Here is a 24,498-nt window from a genome sequence, read left to right as displayed (position 1 = left end):
TATTTGCAATTTAGAAGCAAAAAATTTCCTCCAGTTACTTGCTGCAGCATGTCCCTGACATGTATGTCTGAAATTTCACCAATACTTCCTGGGTACTAATTCCACATTAGCCAAATTAAACCTGCAAAAAAAAATGGCACTGAAACATGACATCAAGTTATGAATCAGACAGTAAGTATTAGAATGTATGCATTCCTTTAATTCCTTTAATTGAATCCAACTTCAATTCCTTTATTTGAATCCAACTGCAACAGAAATTTTACAGTCATAATATATCTGTTAATAAGTCAATATATATCTTTTTAATTACCTGAGTTTCTTTCTTATTTGTTCCTTCTTCTGAATCAGACTGGTGCTCTTGTTCATTTTCATCACTCTGGTCAAAGAGGTGAGAAAGGAAAAACAGTTAAGCTGTGGAAAGCTTTATGAAAATGTAATGTATTCTAGAGTTTTTGTATCAAAAGCTACGAGTGGTAGAATTCTACCTATCTAAAATCTACAATGCTGTTGATGCTTGCATCAGAAACAGTGTTGCAAGCAGGAGCAGAGAGGTGATTGTTCCCCTATATTCAGCACTCGTCAGGCCGCACCTCGAGTACTGTGTCCAGTTTTGGGCCCCTCACTGCAAGAAAGATATTGAGGCCCTGGAGCGTGTTCAAAGAAGGGCAACGAAGCTGGTGAGGGGTCTGGAGCACAGGCCATATGAGGAGAGGCTGAAGGAGCTGGGAATGTTCAGCCTGGAGAAGAGGAGGCTCAGGGGAGACCTTATTGCTCTCTATAACTTCCTGAAGGGAGGTTGTAGTGAGCTGGGGGTCGGCCTCTTCTCTCGTGTCATTAGTGATAGGACCAGGGGGAATGGTTTCAAGCTACGCCAGGGGAAATTCAGGCTGGACATGAGGAAGTATTACTTTTCAGAAAGGGTGGTCAGGCACTGGAATGGACTGCCCAGGGAGGTGGTGGAATCACCGACCCTGGGGGTGTTCAAGGAAAGACTGGATGTTGCGTTGAGGGACATGGTTTAGTAGGAGCTATTGGGAATAGGTGAACGGTTGGACTGGGTGATCTTTTAGGTCTTTTCCAACCTTAGTGATTCTATGATTCTATGATTCTATGATTCTACAAAATATATCTGGGATATAAGATTAAAATTCTCAAACAATAATTATTTTCAGTACTACCAGGAAAGGAATCAGAACTTTGCATTTGGCACATAAAAATATTCCTTTTACAAAAATACCGATCCCATGACAAAGGAAAGGGCAAGAGAATCTGCTGAAAAACTGACCATACCCTTTCAGATCTTACAATGGCTCATTCAGGTTTTAGTAAACACAGTTCAAATTTAGCTATTTGTAACATAGTAGATAGTGAATCTCATTCTCGTTGCTTTGGTTTGCATGCAATAGAAAATAATTGCTCAATTTTTTTTTCTTAAGATTATGATTAACATTAGAATTATTACAGTAGTCTAGAATTCCTTTCAGCACTATCAGCATAACTTAAGACTTTGTATTTAATTTGTTCCTAAAAGCTTCAAAACAGATAGAATGCATGGCTACAAACCAGAAATAGCAGTCTTTCACTTACATCTTGAGTCCAAAATGAAACTCCTGTAGATCGTCGTTTTTCTCTTGGTCGCCGCCTTTCCCGTATAGATTTGGGCTGTGACTTATCTTCTTCTTTTTCTTCCTCTTTTTTGCCCCCTTCTGTTAATAACAACTTCTTGTTCAATTAAGTATAACACTATTTTCTGAAAAGTTACTGAAATACTTCTTAGTCTCTAAAATGTTTACAGATAATCACACGATCGCCTCATAGCAGGAGTTGGAAGGCACCTCTGGACATCATCTGGTTCAACCTCCAGCTAAATCAGGTTCCCTACAAGCAGGTTGTACAGACAAACATCCACTTCAGAGAAGGAGACTCCAACACCCCACTGGGCAGCTTGTGCCAGTGCTCTGTCACCCTCAAGAAAATTTTCCTCATGTTTGTTTCATGAGTTTCCTACGTTCCACTTTGCACCCACTGCCCCCAGTTCTGTTGCTGGACACAGCTGAAAAGAACCTGGGTAATGCTTGCACCTGAAATAAGTTCACTATAGAGCTTCTTACCATAAACAGGGTTTGCTGTAATATAAATTCCTCAGAACACGGCTCTAAAATAAATACAGTTCCAACTGTTGAACAGCAATGGCAAAGTACTAACTCTACCTCAGCCACCTAAACAAAATGTTTTAGTGTAACAGTAAGACACTTAAAAAAGCAATTTTCAAATATCTCACCTAATAATTCAAATTTATGCCAGTAGTTGCAAAGAGCAGTAGGAGATTATTCCTCACACTATTTTTCAAACAATACTTTCTGCTTTTATCAAAAATTCCATATTTAAAAAAAATTCAAAAGTCTGTTAAGCTCTCCTTAGAATTTCCTTTCCCATCACAGTTCTCTTCATTTTCCCACTTAAGGAAGATTAGAACTCCAAGATTAAATTAATTCTATGTTACAGACTTCCCTTTTCTTTAAATGAAATGCAACTGCAGTTTAAAACAGGCGTTAACACCTCAGGAGTGCTTGATCCCCTTTATGTTTAGAAGCAACTTGCACAAAAAGAAAATAAACAAATAAAACAGACCTGCCAAAATTGAAGTTATTTAGCTGTTACGATGTTTGTTCAGTTTGCTATTCTTTTATTAGAAATAAACCATAGAGTTGAGTTCAGATTGATGCATCCCTACTAATCTAACTGTACCATAATTGCTCTTCAGAGGTAAACGAAAACTTCAGCATGAAGCAAGAATTAAAAAATGAAGTAAATGTAAGTATTCATGGTGAACACAGACTTTTCCTAATTAAATAAATGATGATTTTTACCTTTGGTCTTTCAGACAGTAATGTATTTCTCCTCCTAAAATCGTAATTTGAAAAAAAAAAAACCTGCTGTAGCTAGTATTTAGCCATGAAAATGCTTTGCATAAAACAGTCCAGAAAAAATTGTCTGAAGTAAGCATGCATATGCATTACTTAAAAATCTTATTCCACATTTCAGTTAATTTTAGGACACAGAGGAAAAATCAGAAAACTTATCAATAAAGCTTAGTCATAATAACTTCTTCAGAAAATACCAATGTAGAGAACATAGCAATACTGCTACATAGTTCATGAAGATTTTATCAAAAAATTACTTGATCTGATCCTCTTCATAACAAAAATGTCAATTTCAGTTGGTAACTGCATACCTAATCAATAGCTTGTGTTAAAGTATCTCTCCCAAGTTATTAGTGACACACCCCTGAGAGAGAACAGGAGATCACAACGTGTGTCAACAGCCTCCTCCTTTGACAACGGAGCATAGTTTTCCAGAAATAGAATTCTAACAGATTATTCACATCTGAAAAAAACTTTGGGCAAAAGCTCTGTGACATCAAATAAAAGCATCCTTCTATCTCTGAATCAAGCATCAGTGTAAGATTTTATAAAGCAGTCAGATATTTAGAAGAATAGTTCAGTATTATTAACTAACGCCACACCTCCACCAGAGGTATCCTTCCTCTCTCCTCTGTTTTCAGATGTGCATTAAATAGTTCGTTTTCTGAAAGCATTACAGCATTGCTCCACTCCTACACTATAGGACTAAAACAAAACCCAAATTGTTTAGAAATTATTTAATCAAGAACAATTCCTCCTCAATAACTGCATATATTTAAACTCTGAATTGTAGTATTTTATTACAGTTGCTGAGCGAAAGCAGAAATCAACCCAGACTCACGTAACAAAATACTAAAAAACACCACCAAGTCCTGAAAGTCTTTTTTCTCCTCTCTATATACAGGTTTTGGAGTTTCTTGCAGAAGTAGGAGCAGCATGTATCACCCAGTGGTCCACAAATCACACCCCATTTTGAACAGTCTTTAGAAACATAAACTTGGCGATTAAAAACAACAAAAAAACCCTTCACAAATGTTAATACTCCTACCTCTCTCACTTTCCTTTGTTCCACTCCGAGAATAGGCAGAAGTTATACCTATAAGGCTGTTTGGTCTGTTTAGCTGACTTGAACTTGAAAGAGAGCTAGTGGAGGTGGAGAGCGAAGAGGTGGATGATGAAGAAGTCGAAGTTGAAGTTGGTCTATAGCGATGATATGGCTATTCAGCAGAAAAATGTCAAAATTAATTTACAAACATTAAACAAACGCAAACTATAGGATATTCAAGCTTTTAAATGAAAACAAATAACTGTGGTAATAAAAATTGTAGTATTATTGTTGGAGTTAAGATTCATATAATTTCTCTACCTAATGAGACTCATCATGAAAATACCTCTTCAACAGTTCGGGAATATCTTTGTCTATAATCATCATCTTTAGTTTCAGATTCTTTCTTTTCTTCTTGTTTTTCTTTGTCTTGCTTTTCTTTCTCTTCCTTTTCTTTCTCTTCATTTTCTTGTTCTCTGGTTCGTGTGGAACGACTTCTTCCTATAGTTTTTTCAGCTTCTTGAAGATCTGTCAGTGTTACACCCTGTGAAAAAAGCAAATAGTACAGTATATAACTTAATTTGTGCAAATGTAGATCATCACATTATATAAATATATTACTTACATATATTATATTATTTACATACAAAATTCTGCTTAAGAAAACTAATTGTATTATCTACATATTTTACCTATAAACTTTTCTCATGAATCCTGGAAATGATATCAGCACATTTTGATTAACAGCAAGTGTTTGTTCTAGTGTGATCTACCACAGAGTCTTCAAAAACTACATTTTTAGTTGAATTAGTACATAAGTATCAAGTAGAAAATCATACAGAAACCCCTAAAGTATCCACTAGATCCCTTCAATATCATCATAAACATAATAAATATTTTGGAAAGCCTAAAAATACAAGACTTTTTTCAGAAATACTGATGCTTTACAAATTCACTCAGTGAAGTGGATTTTTAAACTTAACAGCACATCAAAGAAATACACTGACAGCACCAGAGAAAGATGTAACTCGTTTCTTATTTCCTTGCTATTCTGAGGCTAAAAACTAATTTTCAAATGAGCTCAGAAAGCCAATGATTTCTTAGTTAAAGAAAACTTCTCTGTACTGCAATTTTCACCTTACATATCTCATTGAGACACTGTTCTCAAACACACCTGCCCTGCTCTCCAAAGCCAACTTTGTATTTCATTAGTTATTTGATTGCTTTTTATGCTGATAATGCTCTAATACAGCAGTTCCTTGCATCTTTTTCACTGCAAAGATCCAGTCGCCCGTGGTTGACAACCTTTGAAGGCACTGAATTAATATCAAGAGGTTAAAAAACAAACAAACAAATAAACATGTCCAAACATGCATCTCTCAACAGGAAGAGTTACCAGAAATATTTGAGGGGTTTAAAATTAAAAAGGCCTGAAAGTAGTACCAGTAAATCATAGTTATAGATTTGGCCTTAATGCAGATTATGATACCATTTGGAGTATTTCCTTGTTCTGTTTTATCTAAGAACTATTTTACAGCAGAACAAAGGAGAGACGGGCAGACATGCTTGACAGAGGAGAGTAGCTGATAATTGCTCCAATATTCAGAGAGCGTTCAAGTAGTCTTAAGACATCATTTTGCTACTGTGACATCCTTTTCTGTGCAAAGTTTGCACTGGTTGCAATTCAGTATGAAGTAGTTCTGGCAAATATATCACCAGGTAAGCCGTGAGAGGGAAACTGACAGGAGTTAGATTTCAGATTAGTAGTAAGTATCAAAAAACTCTTCCTAGTAGTCTTCTGTGTCCACAGAAACTAGGCTGAATGTAGTTTTTCTACGTCACTGATACTACCAGTTATCTGTATGTTTGGTCAACTTGATCACATTATCTTCGACAGTCTATATACAGAAGCATTTGAAACTTAAGGAAATGTAACTACAGTACTCCAGTAAAATCTTGGGACAGAAGCTATCAGTTTCTGAAGAATTAAAAGTTACTCTACATAACATCAGAAGCAATTGCTTGAGTAAGCCACTATAACATAATGCAAACAAAAACTTTTCAGTGGCTGCTTCCCTGCTTTCAAGCTTGTATTAAGATTGCCTTTGCTAATTAGAAAAAGCTACCTTCAAACCACAGTAAGGGCTCCTCAAGCTTTCAGGAGAAGCAGGGAAATAAAACATATTCATCTGGTACAAGTCAATTATGTTTGGAAGACAAATTGGTTATTTGAAATTTAGTGGGAAACTAAAACTTCACTGTACTTTTGGAGCTGTATGTTTCCATAAATGTAGAAGCTGTAATAAAATTATACCTGCGTAGATCTTCTGGACTGTCTTGCTTGCCTGGATCTGGCTTTTCTTTGGGACTCTGACTCTTCATCCCGTACTGGAGTGAGGTATGATCTAAAGAATTAAGTACAAACAAGTTGGCAAACTATAATTTTTAGACAAATTCATCAAATGGTCAGAAAAATACAACATGGTATGACAAAAACAAAGCAGGTTGAGAAAACCTTTGACTGTATGTATGAGATGAATTACATTTTAGGCATTTCATCCATAGCACTTGCTCATGAAGATCACAGCTTTAAAACTCAATTAAAATACATATGCTTTCCTACTTAATTTAGATTTATTTTTATCTAAATATAACTACTTTGGTCAACTAACATTGGGGTAAAAGACCTCATGAACCTCAGCCAGTTACGTTTACACACAAAATATATGTCTGTGTGTTTGCATGCACGTGTAAACCTTTAACATAACGTTAAGGCTTTAGAAAAAGCTAATGCATTCCTAAGGCAGAAAACCTAATGAAACAATCTATTGTACCTGAGATTAAAAATCCTTGAGGAAGTGATTACCTCGTCTTCACGTGTATCATCCATGCATTCGACAATCCAAAAGACGGACCCTGTGCAAAACCTCTCTGAGCTTCTTTAGATCATCAATTTTAACTATGGTAAAAACTGTAGACTCAGATTCAATAATATCTTCTGATTCTCTATATACTACTTTCTGCATTTCTTTATTAAAAAACTGGCTATTGATTTAAATATTTTGTTTGAGAAGCTATCACCTATTAACACTTAGAAGATTAATCTATGGAAAGAGCAGTTATTCAATCACCTAATTATATAGTTCTCTGCTTGGGAAATACTAAAGACAGTTCTAAATTTTTGAAATAAACTTTATTTACACAAATTAACTTTATTTACACAAATTATTATGTCTGTGTCTTAACAACTATTTTCTATCTCTACTGAACAAATTATCCCCAAATTAGGGAAAGAAAAAATATAATTAGCTGTTAAATGTTCAAATATGGAAAACATCTTATGACACATTTGAAAACAAATAAAGCTGTATTAATTGATTTCCCCATCTTTTTCTTTTACAAACAGTACTTTTGGTAAGGTTTTCTTTTCTTCTAGATCCCTGAGCCCTATCTATATAAGGAACAGGGTGTCTGCTAGCTGCTTTAGCTAACCTGAAATACAGCTGGTCAGGTGAATCTCGTTTGCACTGGCTCTAGTTTACGGTTAGTCAATATATAATTTAGCCACAAGCTGTAAACGACCTAAGACAGTTCTGGTTGTAGAGTAGGTATAACATTTAGAGCTTGCAAATTACTGCAAATTACTCAGTAGTAATTGGTGTACATACTCCTATCCTCCAAGAAATGAAAAACTTTAAAACTCATTGAAAGAAAATGAAAACTCAATACTTGTCATGTGTACACTGGAAACTGGCCCTCCATATGTATGATTCACAGGTCAGTCATGCAGTGTTATTCAAAATGTAAAGATTTTACAGATTTACATTTGTCATTCTTCTTGCTATTTCTCTAAAGCAATCCTGAAAATTCGATAGAGTGTAACTTCTTCAGTACATTCAAAAAAGATGCTTCATTACATATTCCATTACTGAAATTAGTTCACAATGTGTTTGCTTCTCAAATATTATTTGAAATGCTACTTCAAGCATGCTTTCCAAAAAACGCTTTTTCAGTCTAAGATATGAATTAATCAACTTCATTTCTTAAGAAAATATTTAGCATATAATATTTCATAAATAGACACAACTTACTCATGTGCATATAAACATACATAGATACACATACACACAGAGAGATATATGTATCTGTATATATACAGATAGATATGCATGTGCACATACTTAGGGTGTGACATGCACACAGTAAATATTCAAAATTTTGCTGATTTTTTTTTGAGATTTAATGGGTATTTTAATATGCCACCAAAAATACACCTACAGCAATATATTATACAATCAGCACTGACTAATCAGATTAAAAGCAGAGAACTTCAGGCCGACTGCAGGTATCTAAGACGTATGTAGCATACGCGCATTAGTATACATACACTAAGTGAGAGCAAACGAGACAGTGAAAGCCTTAGTTCTACACCTGCTTGCTTTTCTAGCTCATCTGATACTGAAATAGCATTTGAGTTTCAAAATTGGAACTATTTTTTGAAACTGATGTACTTTGTTGTCTTATGGCTTTATTTAAAACGGTTGTGGGCACTTCCTGAATCACGGTGGAGAAGAAAACACATCTGTAGTTATGTTTCAAATGGAAAAGATCCTAACTGATGGAATGAAATGAATGAAGTTAAATACTCTTTTCTCAGTAGTGTCAGGCATAAGCGGGTAAAATACCACACAGTAACTTGTCAGCATACTGCCTTTGGCACAGTAGTTCAAAAAGCAGCAATGTATTCGAAGTAAGAAATTACTGTTTTTCTTTTTTTTCATTCAGTGTTTTTAATGTAGTTCCATTATGGGTATTTTTAAGAAAATCCATGTAATCTACTAGCAAAAAATGCAAATTAATAATTACTGCATATCAAATGAGAACCCAATTTTTTACCCATGACAGCAAAAAATAAACAGAACTGAACTTTGAAGCTTCACAGATGAGATCCACCAGTACTAAGTTGTCAGATAAACTGAGGCATGTTGCTAGTTGTTTCAACGAACAGCAAGCAAACACCACTCACCGCTTTTCGTATTACACTATCCCAAACTGAGGTAAGCAACACATTCCTTTAAATAAGAAGATAAGATTACTTTTGTACAAGAGCAACATTACTCGTAGGACCTTTACACACCTCCGTCTCTCCCTGACCTCTGATGTTGAGGACACAGTGCCAGAAGTAGCTGTAGTCATGGCTGTGGTAGTGGCCGCAGCATTTACAACAGATGGTGCAACAGGAACCGTCACTGCTGTGGGAACACTGTCCTTCTCTTTCTCAGTACTATCCTCAGCCCACAAACGATTTGAGGTACTACAGCATAACAAGTAGCAACACAAAAAAAGAGAAAAGGAAACAGCTAAACAATGAAAGCACTTAACTAAACAACTAATAACATGTACATTGAGGGATGGATTTTTTAAAAAAGCAATCTGAGAAATGTCTCCACAGTGAAAGCTCAACTTGAGCTATTAAACTGATTTAATTAGGAAATGAAAAGTTCAAAACAATTGAACTCTTCACCCTTCTAATATTGGATTTATTCTTTTAGATCAACATGGCTGTCATTTTACAGTAGAAAGCCGTTCACAATTTGAGCCAAATTGTGTAAAAATGAAAGAAATTGAGCAGGAAAGTGAAAAAATCCAGAGCCCCAGGATCTACTAAACAAGAACGCATGCACGTACATAAGCACACAGTAGACCTGACAAAAACAACAACAAAAAGTACACTGGGGCACTACCTGCTTTGTACACCTGCTGAAGTTGAACCCGTTGTACTCTTTGTAGTAGTGTTTGCGCTGGCAGGCAGTGTTTTCTGAAGACCAGCAGAAGAGGTAACTGTTGATGCAGTACTTGGAACATTAGAACTAATCAAATCATCTTGTCTTCTACCAAAGGAGCCACTGAAGGAGAGACATTTACAATTCATGCATTTGTATTAGTTATCTTTCTTTGTTCAAAAAATATCACAAAGCTGTGAATAATCCATTAAACTCCTGCCTGACCACTCTGTGTCCCAGTTGAGTCCTTCTGGGGCAAAGGAAGCATTTTCCAAAGCGATTTTCTTCATGATTTCATGGAGTTTGACTTTTAACTTATGGCCTGTGAAGGCAACAGACCTGACTATTTCTCCACAAGAAGAGAAAAATGACATTTCACTGGTTTATGTGTTACTGTCTTGACCGCATCTACTGAAATATTGACACAGAGTCCCCGGTGTTCCATTTTAAATTGAAAATACAGAATTTTTCACAGCTCGTTAGAAAAAAACACATCATCAATACCACTCCTCTAACAATTTTCAGAACTTTAAATATGCTTTTTAAAAAAAACAAACAAGCAAAGAACAAAAGTCTTAATTAATCTTCCACTTATGCTTTTCCCCTTCTCTTCTAGTTTTAAAGATGGCAGCGGTTTCCACATTTTTATCCATTAGTTCTGGCTGAACATATTTTGCACTATGAAGTAGGGTGTTTTCACATGTTAACTCTACAAGTTAAAACAATTAAGACAGAACATCACATTACAAAAAGTACAAAAGGCTTAAGGAAAGAAGACTATTTGTCATTCTTCTATTGATCTTTCTTTCTTGCTATCAAGTCTAAAATGAGAGAGGAAAGAAAAACTGTACAAAAAAACCTAAGAAAATCTACTGTGAAAGCATTATATATCATATAAAAGTGATGAGCACATTGCATTTGAAGTCTGGAACATTAATACTGACAAAGACTAACATGCAAAGACTGTTTTCATAAACCAACCCATTAATATTTCCCATCCAGAACATGAAACCTGTGCAACAGTCTTCCTAAACTCAAAGTTAAGAAAACTTTGTTTTTGTTTTAAGATTAGAAGTTAACAAAGACAGAAAATGTACTCGGCTGTTATGAAATAGACAGGCTGCATGCCACTAAAAACATCAATGGCACAACTGAAAAAAGGAAGTTAAGCATCTGTCACCACTTACGTCACCAGCGCATACAAGTACACAACTTAGTTACCCGAACGTCAACCTCTTCTTTTTGATCTGTTTAGATATTTATTGATCACTTCATTAAAATAAATGAATTTCTCTTAAATATCTGCCACTGAAACTACATAGTAGAGTTAAAGTTAATGATGTATATAATTGCTGGATATGATCTCTTCCAAAATAATCCTGTGAGATAGGAAACGTACAACTGGAAATTATTTTCATATCAGTCACCACTTAGTTTTAGTTTTACATACACACTCTATGATGGTAGTACTCAAAGTAGGCGTGGCTATAATCTACTGCTATGGACAGCAGCCCAAGACCTCTGACATCTTCATGTAAAACCTGAATTTAACACTTCTCTTTTCAGATATGAGGGATAATTACTTCTGCTCCAGCAGTTAAAACTGTTATCTCTGGCTACTAAAAAAATCTGGAAAGAGTCAAAAGAACCTCAAAATAAACAATAGGAAAAAGAAAGCACGTAACTTTGTATACGAGGGCTGCTCCAAAAGTAATACCTACTATTTTATTCCGCTGGCCCACGACATTAGTGGCAGATGTTGGCGGTATGGAAGGAGAGGTGGAACCTTCCCACCAATATCCCATTCCATGTTGTTGCTGTGTGGCTGATGGCAGCAGAGGGGCAGGCTGAAACAATGGCATCTGACATGGAAGTGCATATGAAGCAAAAATGTGGCACTGAATTCCTCCATGCAGGAAAAATGGCATCCATTGACACTCATCAATGCTTCTGAATGTTTATGGAGACCAAGCAGTGGACGTGAGCACAGTGAGGCAGTGGGTGGTGCATTTCAGCAGTGGCAACAGCAACACTGTTCACCTCTGCTGTGCAAATTTTTATGAGCATGGCATGCAGGCTCTTGTTCATCACTGGCAAAAATGTATAGCTTATGGTGGTGGCTACCCTAAAAAATAATGTTTTGTAGCTGATAACTTGCTCTATCGAATAGTGTTATTGTGTTCTTTGTAACTGCTGTAATTTTCATGGAAATAAATAGGAGGAATTACTTTCAGAGCAACCTACGTGGCATATGATCAGTGCTCTAAGCTGGTAAAAATATATGGCTTAAGTACATACTTTGCAATTACTATGAACACCATTTTATCAAGGTATTGTTCAAATAAAGGATTCAGAAATTATTTTTTTTTTCCAATCTGAAATCTCATTTGATCCAAGAAAGACAAGAGAAAATCCCACACCTTCTTTGATAACTTGTGTTTAAGGATGTAGGACCTTCATTCAAACTGTTTTTCTTGACATCTTCCTCCCATTTTCTCCTTGCATAGGAACTGCCACTACGTATTGAGCTAGCAGACGAGTCCCTGTAAATAAGATTTTGTTTTAGCAAATTCGTATTAAAGCAAGTTGGTTTTGATGAAATGCAAATGATTTTTAACTTAAAGATGGAAAAACTGTGTGTGGAAAACACACTTAAAATAAACATAACTGTAGAGAAAAAGAATAAAATGACCTGTTATGCACAATAATTTTCAAATTCCTGTCAAAAAATAACAGATCCATATTAACACTGTTTGAAATAAAATTGAAAAGAAGGATCAGAAGAAAAACTGTTAAAGGAGAAGTCAAACATCAGCTTTTATCTGTGACCAGTACTGGCTTTGTTTCACTCTAAAAAGCAGCAAGATGCTTCTTTATTGGCTGAGATAATTCAGTGCCATCAAGGGAAAACTACCTGCTGTTTCAGAAGTTGATTTCATGAGATTATTTGTGTTAGAACTCACACTACTTTAGACTAGTGTAAACAGGCCTGCAGTAGCCATTCCTGAGTGGCCTGCCATATATCACTAGCTGACATTACTTTAGTCATGAAGAATTTCTCTTCTACTGTTGTAGTGTATACCATCAAGAAATAACCTTGCAAAAGTCTTCTTGGAAAAACTCTGAAGACTGATGCAGAAATACAAGAATTTGAACTTCTAAAAAAAGCTTCTAACACAAAACACAAGGTTTGAAGTTTAGACGGAAGAAAGAAATACCTTGCACAAAGTACAAAAGGGAATCGTATATGAGTGAAAGTAAATCCTGCAAGATGTGTTTTATGTTCAAGATACCTTTGGACTTCAGATTCTACTCCAAATATATCCTTTTGCACAAAAATGTGCACTTTGCTTGCACTTTGATGGTTGCAAGCAATTTCAGAAAAGAATCAAATTCTAGCCAATGCAGGCCACTACAAACTTCAAGCACTATAAAGGCTGAGCTGAGATTAATCTTGAAAATCTGGAAGTCCTTCCATTAGGCACAAAAGGAAGTAAGATGGATTGCATTACATCATCTATAATCTAGACAAGCAGTTGTTCAGACAGGTGGAACAAGGACAAGGCATTAAGCTAAGCAACAAGGATAGAGATCTGGGACAAGGCAGAACTCTTAGTAATTAATTAATGTACCTGTAGGGCAGATAGTTAAATTCCACATGTAAGAGAGGTCAGACTAAGTGTCAATGACTTTAAGTAAGTTGAATTGTCCACCATAACATACACTAGGAAAAGTACAGGTGCCTAAAAAAGCTGGCCTAAAACCACACTTTATCACTTGTACGTCAAGAAACAAAGAAAAATTCTCAGGTCAACTGTTTAGTCAACACCAGATCTAATGACATTGATGATCTCTGGTCAAGCATATCAGCAAAAACATAACATAGCTGGTAACCACTTTTGGAACTTGGTCCGTGAATAAGTAATGATGGTTAAGACTGGTATATCAAGGAGACAAATATACCTCAACATTGCACCAAAATTTAATCTGTTTGTGACAATCAATAAAAATTCGTAAGAAATATGATTGCAATTCAATATTTATCCCAAACTTAAGATATCATCTAGCCAAGACATTTTTGGATAGTGAGAGTATTTAAGGAAATTGCAAAAGAATAAGACTTGAAATAACAACAATCTGTTATAATCGAATCAAGACTAATAAATTCAACCTCAAATAAGAATACAGTACTCTCAGAGACTGACAACAGAAACTCCAAACTGCAATGTTAACAGAAACACAGATTTGAAAAAATGGTCAAGTAACACAAGAGATGCCAACACAGTAACATGAACTTTAAGGGAGCATGAGATCTGGAATACCTGTTCCAGAACAGAATTTGTCACTCAGAGACTGAACTTAGCCAACAATATTCCACAAGCATAAGAAAAACCAGAAAGCATCTTGCGCTTGCTCTTACCTGAGCTATTGTCAAGTATATCAACAGAAATACTCCACTTCAAAAACAGGTTTAGTCAGCTTTAGATACAATGATTATAGTAGCACATTTTGATCAATGAGAGGTATTTCTGTTTTTAAGTTATTCAAAATTTGGCTGTCTAGATACAACCTGACAGAAACAAGGCATTAAGGAGATTTCTCTGCTTTATACTATGCATTCTATATTAAAACTCAAGAAAGTAATTCAAGTAGAACCTTAATAAAGGAGAGAAGTGAAAACTGGGAAGATTCTCACAAGGTATGTCATGGAAGTACTCTGAATCCTAGTAAGTGACAAAGCTCTGCACCTAAACTTTTTATTCTCTTTATACCAAAAGCTGAAGGAAAAAATACTAGCAAAGGATCAAGCATCTGCAAAAGATGATGAAAGACCAACAATAAAACAAGAAAGACAGAAGTGGAAGTTAGAAAAGAACTGCTAGGATTCTTGTAAACTGCTGATGCTGAATGATATGGTTTTAATCAAGTACTGCAGGAAAGAGGATGGTTTCTTTTTTTCTGCAAAAGTAATAATGGAACCCAATGTCAGCACTCTGTGGTTTAAGACAAAGCAGTAAAATTCCTTCTGTATCCTTCATTAGCTGGAATTCTACACCTTACTATTTTGCATTTAATTTTATTTTCTCCCCCAAGATGACAACACTCAATGCCCAGAACTGACTCTACCACAAAATAACGTGGATTTTAAAAGGGGTTATCGTGACTTACATGACAAAAACCCTTTCAGAATTCAATTACCCTCAGGTAAGCATAATCTATGAAACGGGTTAATGCTACAAACTAGAATCATCTTCATATCTGTATGTTTTTCAGCCACTCTAAAATCACATAATTTAATATTTAGCAGTAACTTCAGAGTCACCTGTTTTCTTTTTCATCAATGTCAGAGGTACTGGCCAGTCGTCTTGGTATTGTAGGTGCAACATAGGCAAGTCTAGTTCCTTTTCCATCTTTCTCCTGAAAGACACAGATTTTTAATAAGCGTTAGTATTATTGATTATACTGCCTGTTAACTGGAAAATCACCATTATAGCAACTTCGTTTGTATTTACTGTGACTCAATTATACAAGTGAGTTTTCAGTTAAATATCTTAAGGATTAAAACAGTAAAAGGGAACTGTTTGTGATTTCATGGTAGTAATGTAAATGACTTGATTTCTCGTTCAGAGCTGTATTACTGGAAAGCAGGAAACTACTTACTGAAGAAACTATTAGTATTTTTATATACTATAGCTCAGTAGTATTCCTGAGAATGGATTTAAACATTTGTACTTGAAACAGAATCACAGAATCATAGTATCACAGAATGGCCTGGGTTGAAAGGGAATATATGTTGTTCAGATACCTGTTCCAAATCAGTCCTTCACTGCAGTGTATTTGAGTTTAAACATTTTATAAATAAAAAATGACCACAGAATTCAATAAAAGCTTTCTTTTTTCAGAAAATTCTTTCAACATCATTCTCCAAATGATGCCAAAACTGCCAACCCTCAGATCTCTATAATTGTAAAAAACACTACTACTGACAGTGCAAGTCCCTAAAAGAGATAAGTCCCACTCCTATGCACCAAGTCACAAGACAGTATTGGTGCATTCTGTCTTTTTAAAGAGATTACACAACAGATATATAATTTAACAGCTTGGAATTTTACTGAAGAATAAATGTGTGGTAAAAACACTGGTTTCACTCTGAAAACAATTACCTTTTCTTTGTTGTCCAATGAAGAGGAAAGTCTAGGACTTGAAGCAGAACGTATAACACCTGCAGAGTCCTTTTCTTTCTGAGCTTCTTTTGAAGCAGTGATTTCTGCAAGTGCACCATAACTACCAGTTTTTCGAAGACCTAACCTCCATGAAGCAGGAGATTCATCTTTCCTTTCTTCTTCTTTGGGAGAAACCTTGGTTGTAGATGTTGGAAACTATAAAACACAGTAGCAAATAAAAGGCTATTAATCTGCATTAACTGTAGTAATTCACGTTCCTTGCAGAGATTTGAGAACACAACTACGTCTAATAATCATGGAAGTACTGAATACATGGGGGAGTTGTAGTGAGAGACAACCTAGGCAATCTCCTCTCTTATTAGTTAATGAGATAAGAAACATAAAACAGGTCAAGGAGTACTACTCCTCTAAAAGTTAGCTTGGAAAAACTCACACTTTGTAATACACACAGTGATCATGAGATACAAAGTTAAAACCATGCAAATCTGCTATCAACATTTGATTAAACATGTTATTTTGCAACCTGTACACAAGCCTGTGCACACCAGAACCTCACCATTGCCTTTTCACCCTTATTGGGCACAAGAACAATGCCAGTTTTGCGCAAGCCCTGCCTCCATGATGCAGGATCTACTGACTCCACGACAGGCATGATAGGAGGAATGAAATCATACTAAAGCCAATTGAGACAAGACAAAGATGAAAGAAAGGAAAATAGAAACAAAAGGTAGTTCCAAAAGCACAGTTTGTTCCTATGTTTATGGCATGTAGCTCTTCGTTACACCATGAAATACCTAAAAGCAGTAAGATAATTAAAACTTCAGTAACAGATTCTTATGAAACACAATGCAATATGTTTAGCTAATTCAGCAATGCAATTACAGTTTGCAGAAGAGAGGATAGCACAGCCTCTAGACCTAACAAGGTTCATGCCTAAATCATGGTATATTGGAGAATATTTCAAGATTCACACTAACATACCATCACCTTTCTTATCTTCTTTCATATTCCATTCATATCTCCTAATCTAATCACATGCTAACTTAGCTATCAAATCTCATACCTTTATTTGCACACTTGCCTAAGTTTAATGTCCTCAGACAGCATGCAGCATTACTGAATGCCACAGAGATTGAAGAAAACCCAAATTCAAGTTAGTACACTGCATCTGCAGCACTTGTGAGCAACACATGGTTTGGCCATCTATGGTGTAAAATCAGAAGAGTAACCGCAGTAGTAGAGATGTTGCAAGCCTGAAAAGGCAGGTGCATGATTAGGTTCAAGGCAACTTGTACCTGCACAAGTTTTACCTTTTTTCAGTCAAAACATCTTAAATCATTTTCGTTCATTGACACGAGCTGCAACTGCTTCTTCAGGTCACACATGCATGCTATGTTACAAGGTGATCAGCTTCAATATAAATATGCATTTATTTTGGAAATAAAGAAGACACGGAGTTTCACATCAAATATTAGAAAGACTACTGCAGTGTACTTTTAACCTGCACCTCTCTTTAACCTTTTAGACAAAACAAAACAAAACAAAACAAAACCCAACAACACAAGGTAAGCCATTAATTACTGCATAATAAAATCAGACGAAACTAAATGCTTAATGATTTACAAAAGGTTCTTAGTTAGCTTAAAGTCATACTTACTTCTTCTCACTGAATTTTTTTTCATACATCATCAGTTAAACACATTCCAGAAAATTCTGCATAACTGATCATACAACTCTAGAATACGAAGCCACGTTCCAAGCTTGTAATGATTTGTTAACATCCTATCACTGAAGATCACACAGCTTGGAATACTTTTGTGCAATATGAATTAACTCGACTGGGAGGCACAAGCTAGGAAACTTTTACTGTGACATGATATCTTAGAATAGGAATTCTGGTACAAAATCTGCCTGGAGAGTGTATCACTTAAACTGAACAACTGTCAGAAATGCTGGCATTAATAAACTGACTTCAAAAAATAAACTATATAAAGTAGATCTGTCTCCTTGAAGTTAAAATCACGCTATATGTTTCTCCATTCTGTACAGTTACACACTTTTAGTAAAGCAGAAATTACTCAGTCTTCCGTCTCCCCCAGCTTCCCATTTGCTGTAGTTTGCATAGAAAACTTGTGGCTCAAGTTCTGTGTAGATCCTGAGTGCACCAAATGCAGCTGCCGTGACAGAGAACCATAATTACCAACGGAGCGAGTGCAAAGTGTTTAGACTAACATAACAAGATCACCCTGGAATCAAGCTGTCTGACCAGATGCAAAGGCTCAGAGTGGGGAATCTTTTCTACCAGGTTTTTCTTTTTTCTTTTTCTACCACTTTCAGAGTGGAGCAGTCATTTCTACCAGGAAGCCATGGCCACAATTACATTCTGCTTTTATCTCTTTTTTAAGAGAAATCTTGCGGAAGTCAGTTGTGATGATTTTTACAAAGCAGCTTTTAAGATCAGGAAGGCTGGTGCAACCATATTGTACAGTATCACAGGATATGAAGCAATTGGGCATTTTAAAATATACTGCCTGGATCTTTTACATCGAATCAACAAGGTTGGAAAAGACCATTAAGATCATCAAGTCCAACCGTCAACCCATCACCGCCATGTCCACTAAACCCTGTCCCTAAGTACTACATCTACCCCTTCCTTAAACAATTCCAGGGATGTTGACTCCACCACTTCCCTAAGCAGCCTGTTCCATTGCATTACCGCTCTTTCAGAGAAGAAATTTATCCTAATATGCAACCTGAACCTCCTCTGGCACAACTCAAGGTCACTGCCTCTTGTCCTATTGCAAGTTACCTATGAGAAGAGACCGACCCTCCCCCCCCCTTGCTACAACCTCCTTTCAGGTAGCTGTGCAGAGCGATGAGGTCTCCCCTGAACTACTTCTTCTCCAGACTAAACAATCCCAGTTCCCTTGGCCAGTTCTCGTAAGACTTATGCTCCAGACCCTTCAACAGCTTTGTGGCCCTTTGGCCCTTCTTTGGACATACTCCAATGTTGGGACCATTAAGTCCAAACCAACACTTTCTAAGATGAATTATCATTAAGTTCTGTTGTGCCTATGTAAGCACAACTCCAATTAGCTCCAGAGAGCTGAAAAATACAATACACAGTATTCCTCCTGCCGTATGTTTTCCCTCTCTACTGTGGCTTCAGTGCACCATAGTCACTATTTCCCCTAAACAAGCTTTCCAGAACCTGTAAGGGTGAAGCCTTGATTACAACATGCACAGAAAACCTTTAACAAATGACAAAGGAAGCCTTCCCAGCTTGCTATCCAGTTTGCTCATATATTATGAATGTTTGACTTGTATACCATCTTGTGACTGTATATTATTGTCTGCTGTAGTTTTCTTCCCTCATCATATATACCTCTCCTTTGACAAGCAAAATTAAGATTTGTTCAAATCAACTTTATAAATCAATAAATAAATAAATAAATACTGCTTCCTGTAAGCAGTACAGCTTTGCTGAGTGTGTTTTTGTGCTGGTTAGGTTATTTGCACTGAATAAATCATGAGTCCCAATTCTCCAGTTCTTCCATTAGATCTTAACCATACTGAGATCGGTGTTGGAACCTACAACACTTTCTACTTCTTACTTCAGATATTATTTCAATTTTCTGTGCTTATCAATTGTCAACTTCTAACATTAGCTGAATGCTACTAAGGACCTCAAAGCTCCCTTACCTTAAGACCAACAGTACTTTCTAAAACTTTAGGAGGAGTCCAGCATAAAAAAGATTTTTGAGAGATTAACTTTAGCTTCAGAAAAACAAGAATTCCAGTTACTGTGCAACAGATCTTTTCTTTTTTAAATGGATCTTGTGTTCAGCTATGTTGTAGCTGCGTATTTCAGATGCCTGGATTCCTGTTTAGAATCAAAACTGTTCATTCAAATTTCAGAATTTATGAAAACTGAACATAGTTTCTGCAGAAAAAAAACCAAACAGTATTATAAATTGGCATGCTTTCATTAGCTCACTGGATAACTCCATTCAATTTCAAAACAAAAAAATGTACACTTCCAGAGGAGAACAGATGTGTAAAATCACAATACAAGTACTTCATTTTACCTTCTTAAGAGGTGATGTGGGTGTCCCTTGACCTCCAGCTACTGAAGCAGTCATCGATGCTGATTGTGTACTTGTGGTATTTGCATTAGCCAAGGTTTTGGTCTTATCTGAAAAATATATACAATATTTTCATTTTCATTTTTAATCTGTCATTCATAAGTCCCTTATTTCTCCAACAAAGACTTGAACTTGTTTTGAACATATTTAACAGTCAACTTTCCCAACAGTGCTTTATTATTTATTTCTCAGTATTTTCCCTATCCCTCTCAATCTGTCTCATAGTTAAATTGACCTTTTTCTCCATGACATTCATGCATATAATATTTTACTTATTTTTGTTATTCGGAAAGACTCAGAGATGCAGTGACAGAATCACAGACTAGTTCAGGTAGAAAGTGAGCTCAGCAGGCCACCTAATTCAACCTCCTGCAGAGTCAACATTACATACAGCCCGGGCTGCTCAGGGATTTGATGAGTCAGGCCTTGAAAACACCCACTGACTGAGGTGCTACAACCTCTCTAGGCAGACTATACTTTAGCCTTTGGTTAATGACCCTAAAAATTAAACAGTGGGAGGTATACTGGCATATAACAGTTAACTTGAACTATAAAAGATGCCAATTCAAAGTAAAACATTTATTCTTGGATAACTGTGTATATTGAGTATAAAGAAATATTTGACCGCACGGAGAATCCAGCCAGGGACTTTGGACAGCAGAATTCAGCTGAGACAGGAACCTGCTGGTCCTCTGAAAAACAACAAGAGCTCTGACTTCCATTTGCTTTCTTCCTTCTTTGTCTCCTGTTTTTCCCACCTATGTTTCACTGTCTGACTAGTCTAACCTCTTCTGGTTGTCCTTCTGGCCCAGTATTTCTTCCACTGCATACCTGAATTCCTCTTAAGTAAACACACAGATAACGTCCGGGTTACTGCACAACTGTTGTCACTGCACTTGCTCGCACTGCATAATCTTACGCCTCATTTGTTTCACATATTCAAACTGTAAATTCTTTGGAATTTCTTGCTACATCTTATTTCTGCAGTGCTGAGCAACACTGGATCAGTCTCCTTTGATTTTGCCCCTCCTATAAACATGCCTTCATTTCTACATTACCCATTCAATACTGAACAGTGAATAACTTACATGACTAATTACACTTAAGAGAAAGCTCTTTTTAAACACAAGGGGAACGTTCCACAGAGCAATGCAGGCTGACAGTAGAAAGTGAAAAAGCTTTACAGACGCACAGACAGATCTGGAAATTTGCAAGTCAATAATACAGCTTCGTAATACACAGAAAAAATTATCAGGAGTGAAAGGAAAAGATGGAAAAAATGGATTTTTCCCAATTGTATTCTGAAATTGTTGCAAAGACAGATGGAACATAGAATTATGCATGGCTGAGATAAGAGTAATTTTCAAAAAATACAGAACTATCCCAAAGAAAATAAGTTTAAAAGCTGAAGTACTGTAAGTTTTGATTTTTAGTTTGTTTCCCTTTTAGTTTTGTAATCATATTTCACTGCTTCACCTTACAGAAAGAAAAACACATTTATTTTTAAGCTGTACTCTCAAAATGGAAGTTTTAGGAAAACACTTTGGATTTACTAACAGATTGGAAATCAGACAGTTTACAGTAATTCAGAACATTGTTAACAATGTTGTAATTTTTAAAATGTAATATTTTAACAATGTTAAAACATTCTACAACCAAAATGCTCTTCGTAAGCTTAAGATTTTTCACCAGAAAACCACCTTAAGGTCAAAAATGAGAAAAAAGGGAAAGCACAAGCTTGAAACTGAGAGATGCAGTTCTGCAGGGAAAAGCTTAAAGTCCAGCTTGCCAAATAAAGTATGATAAAGCCTTGTTGATATTAAAAACCCCAAAGTTTACATAAATTAATTCTTGTGTCACAGTCAAATTTTCCTGGCACAAACTGTCCACTGGAAACGAAGAGAACACAGTTACCAGAATCAGAAAGTTCAGGAGACATTACAGTTAGTTCAGTGACTGAGAAAGCACTACATGTTATGTAGCACAAGTGTTCTGTGTTTGTCCAAGCTCAGTCTCTGTAAATAAGAGATGCAAGTACACGAGGTGAGAGAATAATTTAAAGATGTGACAAACTTTTGTTCCTGCTTAATGAAACGTTACCTTACAAAAAAACCCAACACCTTAAAAAACTCCAAGAGCTATTCTGATTTCATGTTTTATTTTTATTTCTCCCTAGATCAAGTATTTATGATACATTTATTAGCTCTAAAATCCTTTTTTAACCTTAGCATTTCATGTCAATACACTAGAAAAAAATGCTTTAAAATAGAACTGATAGCTCACCAAATAGGTTTACTCGCTTTAAAAAGCATAAATAAAAAATATTAGCAAGATACTTCTAATGACTTCTAATACATCTACTTCTGTGTACTGTATTACAGAACTGTAATTCGGAACCCTTTCATTAGGATTGAATAGTTATCTTTAGAAACACTGACTGCCTGATATTTGTCTTCTAATTCAAAAGAAAAGATTGCTGTGCTGTTCTTACATTGTTATTTGCTTTAAGACTCCGATCTTTTAAGATCTGTCAAGAAAAAAAAAGCAAGCTACATTCCACTGAAGAGCAAACTGTTGACCAAGAGACGCAGTACTGAATGACTGTGCCTGTCACTTCATAGTAAATTTCATGTACACTTCATCAGTCACCACAGCAGTCAAACAGTGAAAAACAATACGTGTGACAAGACAAGCAACAGAAGGCAAAATACAGGACAAACAAGAAGGAATAACAATAGAAGGAATAAATGCATACACAAGGGTACTTTTCTATATTCAGCAGAAATTATAGGAAGCGCTCATAAATCAGTATAGCGAGAAAGGTGAAATAAAAATACATGGATATACTGATCATCCTAATTCTGTTCACTTCCCCATTTCACTGTTTCTGCTTCTTGACTTTTTCCCACCTCATTTCACCACGTAGAGACTTTGAGACTCAGACAACTTGCATACTTAGACAAGTAAGTTAATGTCTCCCCCAGTCTAAGCTGCATGAATTTAAATTAAACATCAATATTCAATTCTATGTATACAATTCTGAACTTTTCCTGGAACGTTCTTCTTGAAGTGAAGTTGTATACAAAATGTACATTAAGTTAAAAAGCATTTCTGGAGTTCATTTCAATACATAATCAAGAGTAAGTATATACACCAGCACTTTATGAATATCTACAATTGCCATATCCATAGGTATTTACTTCAGGATGGTAAGCACAAATGAGAATGCTTCAGTATCTGCTGTTTCAGTCTCTATGACAAGTCCATGAGCAAACATTGCTAACAAAGACTTCATCTCTGCACTGACCTTTTAACTTCTTCAGTGTTTTTTTGACATACTACTTAAGGCTTATACATTCCACATAATTAATTAAAATTAGTTGCTAACTAGACAGTTGAGTAAGTAGATTAACTCCTTTAACCACGAACGCCACCAATAAAGGCACCTGTGTATCTGTGTGATGACTTGAATTTAGTCATACATAAATATTATTTAAAGTGATTGGAAGCTTAGTGAAATGCAGAAGTGAAACTTAATATTAACTCTCCATCCTGTGATATTAAATAAATTTCTAAAGCAAAAACTTAAAGACAAATAGTCCAATAACATACCTGTCTCCGCTTCGGATTCTGAGTCATCATCTTCTTCTTCCTCACTGGAACAACTGGATTCATCCTTCTTTCCCTCTTCCTCTTCATCTGCTTTCTCCTGCTCCAGAGACTCTATACTAGATGCATTCTTTTCTTGCTCCATAATCAATGTCTCTTTACTGAATTTGGAAAGAAAAATACCTCCTAAGTACTGAAAAAATTACTAAAACCTGCCAGGTAGGACATTGTGACAGCTGGTGAAATTACACTTTTCATTAAGAGCTCATCATTTCTCTAGTTTACTTACTTTTTGAATGTTTTCTGTGTCTGGTTATTATCCAAGTTAGCTGTGGATTCAATTAGGGGAGATTTCTTTTCACGTTTTTCACTATGAAGCTTCAAAACAAATAGAATAATGCAGTTAAACTGACAGAATGGCATCTATGTGACAAAATCACTAGCAGAGAGCCCTCTAACTACTGAGAACACTGAAGTATACACACTTTCAAAGTATCCAACTTTAAAATTCTAAAATCTCAGAGTCTGTTATTTCCAGGAAAGTGCTGATTGATTGCTGCTGCTTCAGATCATAAAATACCCACTGGAGAAGGCAAACAGGTAAGGATTTTCTCTAATCCAGGGCTTTTTGGTCACCATAACTGACCAAATAATGGCATGAAAAGACAATTGAGATGACAGCTAGCATTACTGGAGTTGAAGCCTCAAATAAAAACTTTAATTTTAATCTGTATGTTATTCTGAGCTAACTATGAAATATATAATATGCATAATAAAATACAATTTATACATATGAAAAAGGCCTAC

The 24,498-nt window shown here is 35.8% G+C and overlaps 1 protein-coding gene across 3 annotated transcripts in view; it reads right to left on the bottom strand.

Annotated features, from left to right (window-relative positions):
- The window catches only part of PPP1R12A (protein phosphatase 1 regulatory subunit 12A), a gene marked incomplete at both ends in the record, with an annotated part of 121,166 nt that overhangs the window by 19,920 nt on the left and 76,748 nt on the right, over positions 1–24,498 (bottom strand). For all 3 annotated transcript variants that reach the window (XM_079536346.1, XM_079536345.1, XM_079536347.1), the window contains 13 exons: positions 311–376; positions 1,588–1,706; positions 3,973–4,141; positions 4,316–4,513; positions 6,284–6,374; positions 9,107–9,283; positions 9,714–9,875; positions 12,173–12,295; positions 15,076–15,170; positions 15,917–16,132; positions 20,026–20,132; positions 23,695–23,852; positions 23,981–24,069. In XM_079536346.1, the coding sequence (XP_079392472.1) occupies positions 311–376; positions 1,588–1,706; positions 3,973–4,141; positions 4,316–4,513; positions 6,284–6,374; positions 9,107–9,283; positions 9,714–9,875; positions 12,173–12,295; positions 15,076–15,170; positions 15,917–16,132; positions 20,026–20,132; positions 23,695–23,852; positions 23,981–24,069 (1,770 nt within the window). The remainder of the gene's footprint in view (positions 1–310; positions 377–1,587; positions 1,707–3,972; positions 4,142–4,315; positions 4,514–6,283; positions 6,375–9,106; positions 9,284–9,713; positions 9,876–12,172; positions 12,296–15,075; positions 15,171–15,916; positions 16,133–20,025; positions 20,133–23,694; positions 23,853–23,980; positions 24,070–24,498) is intronic.

This window comes from Tetrao urogallus, assembly GCF_951394365.1.
Source record: "Tetrao urogallus genome assembly, chromosome: 1".
Taxonomy (NCBI): Eukaryota; Metazoa; Chordata; class Aves; order Galliformes; family Phasianidae; genus Tetrao; species Tetrao urogallus.
The sequence above is the reverse complement of the archived record's forward strand: the minus strand, read 5'-3'. Positions and strand labels throughout refer to the sequence as shown.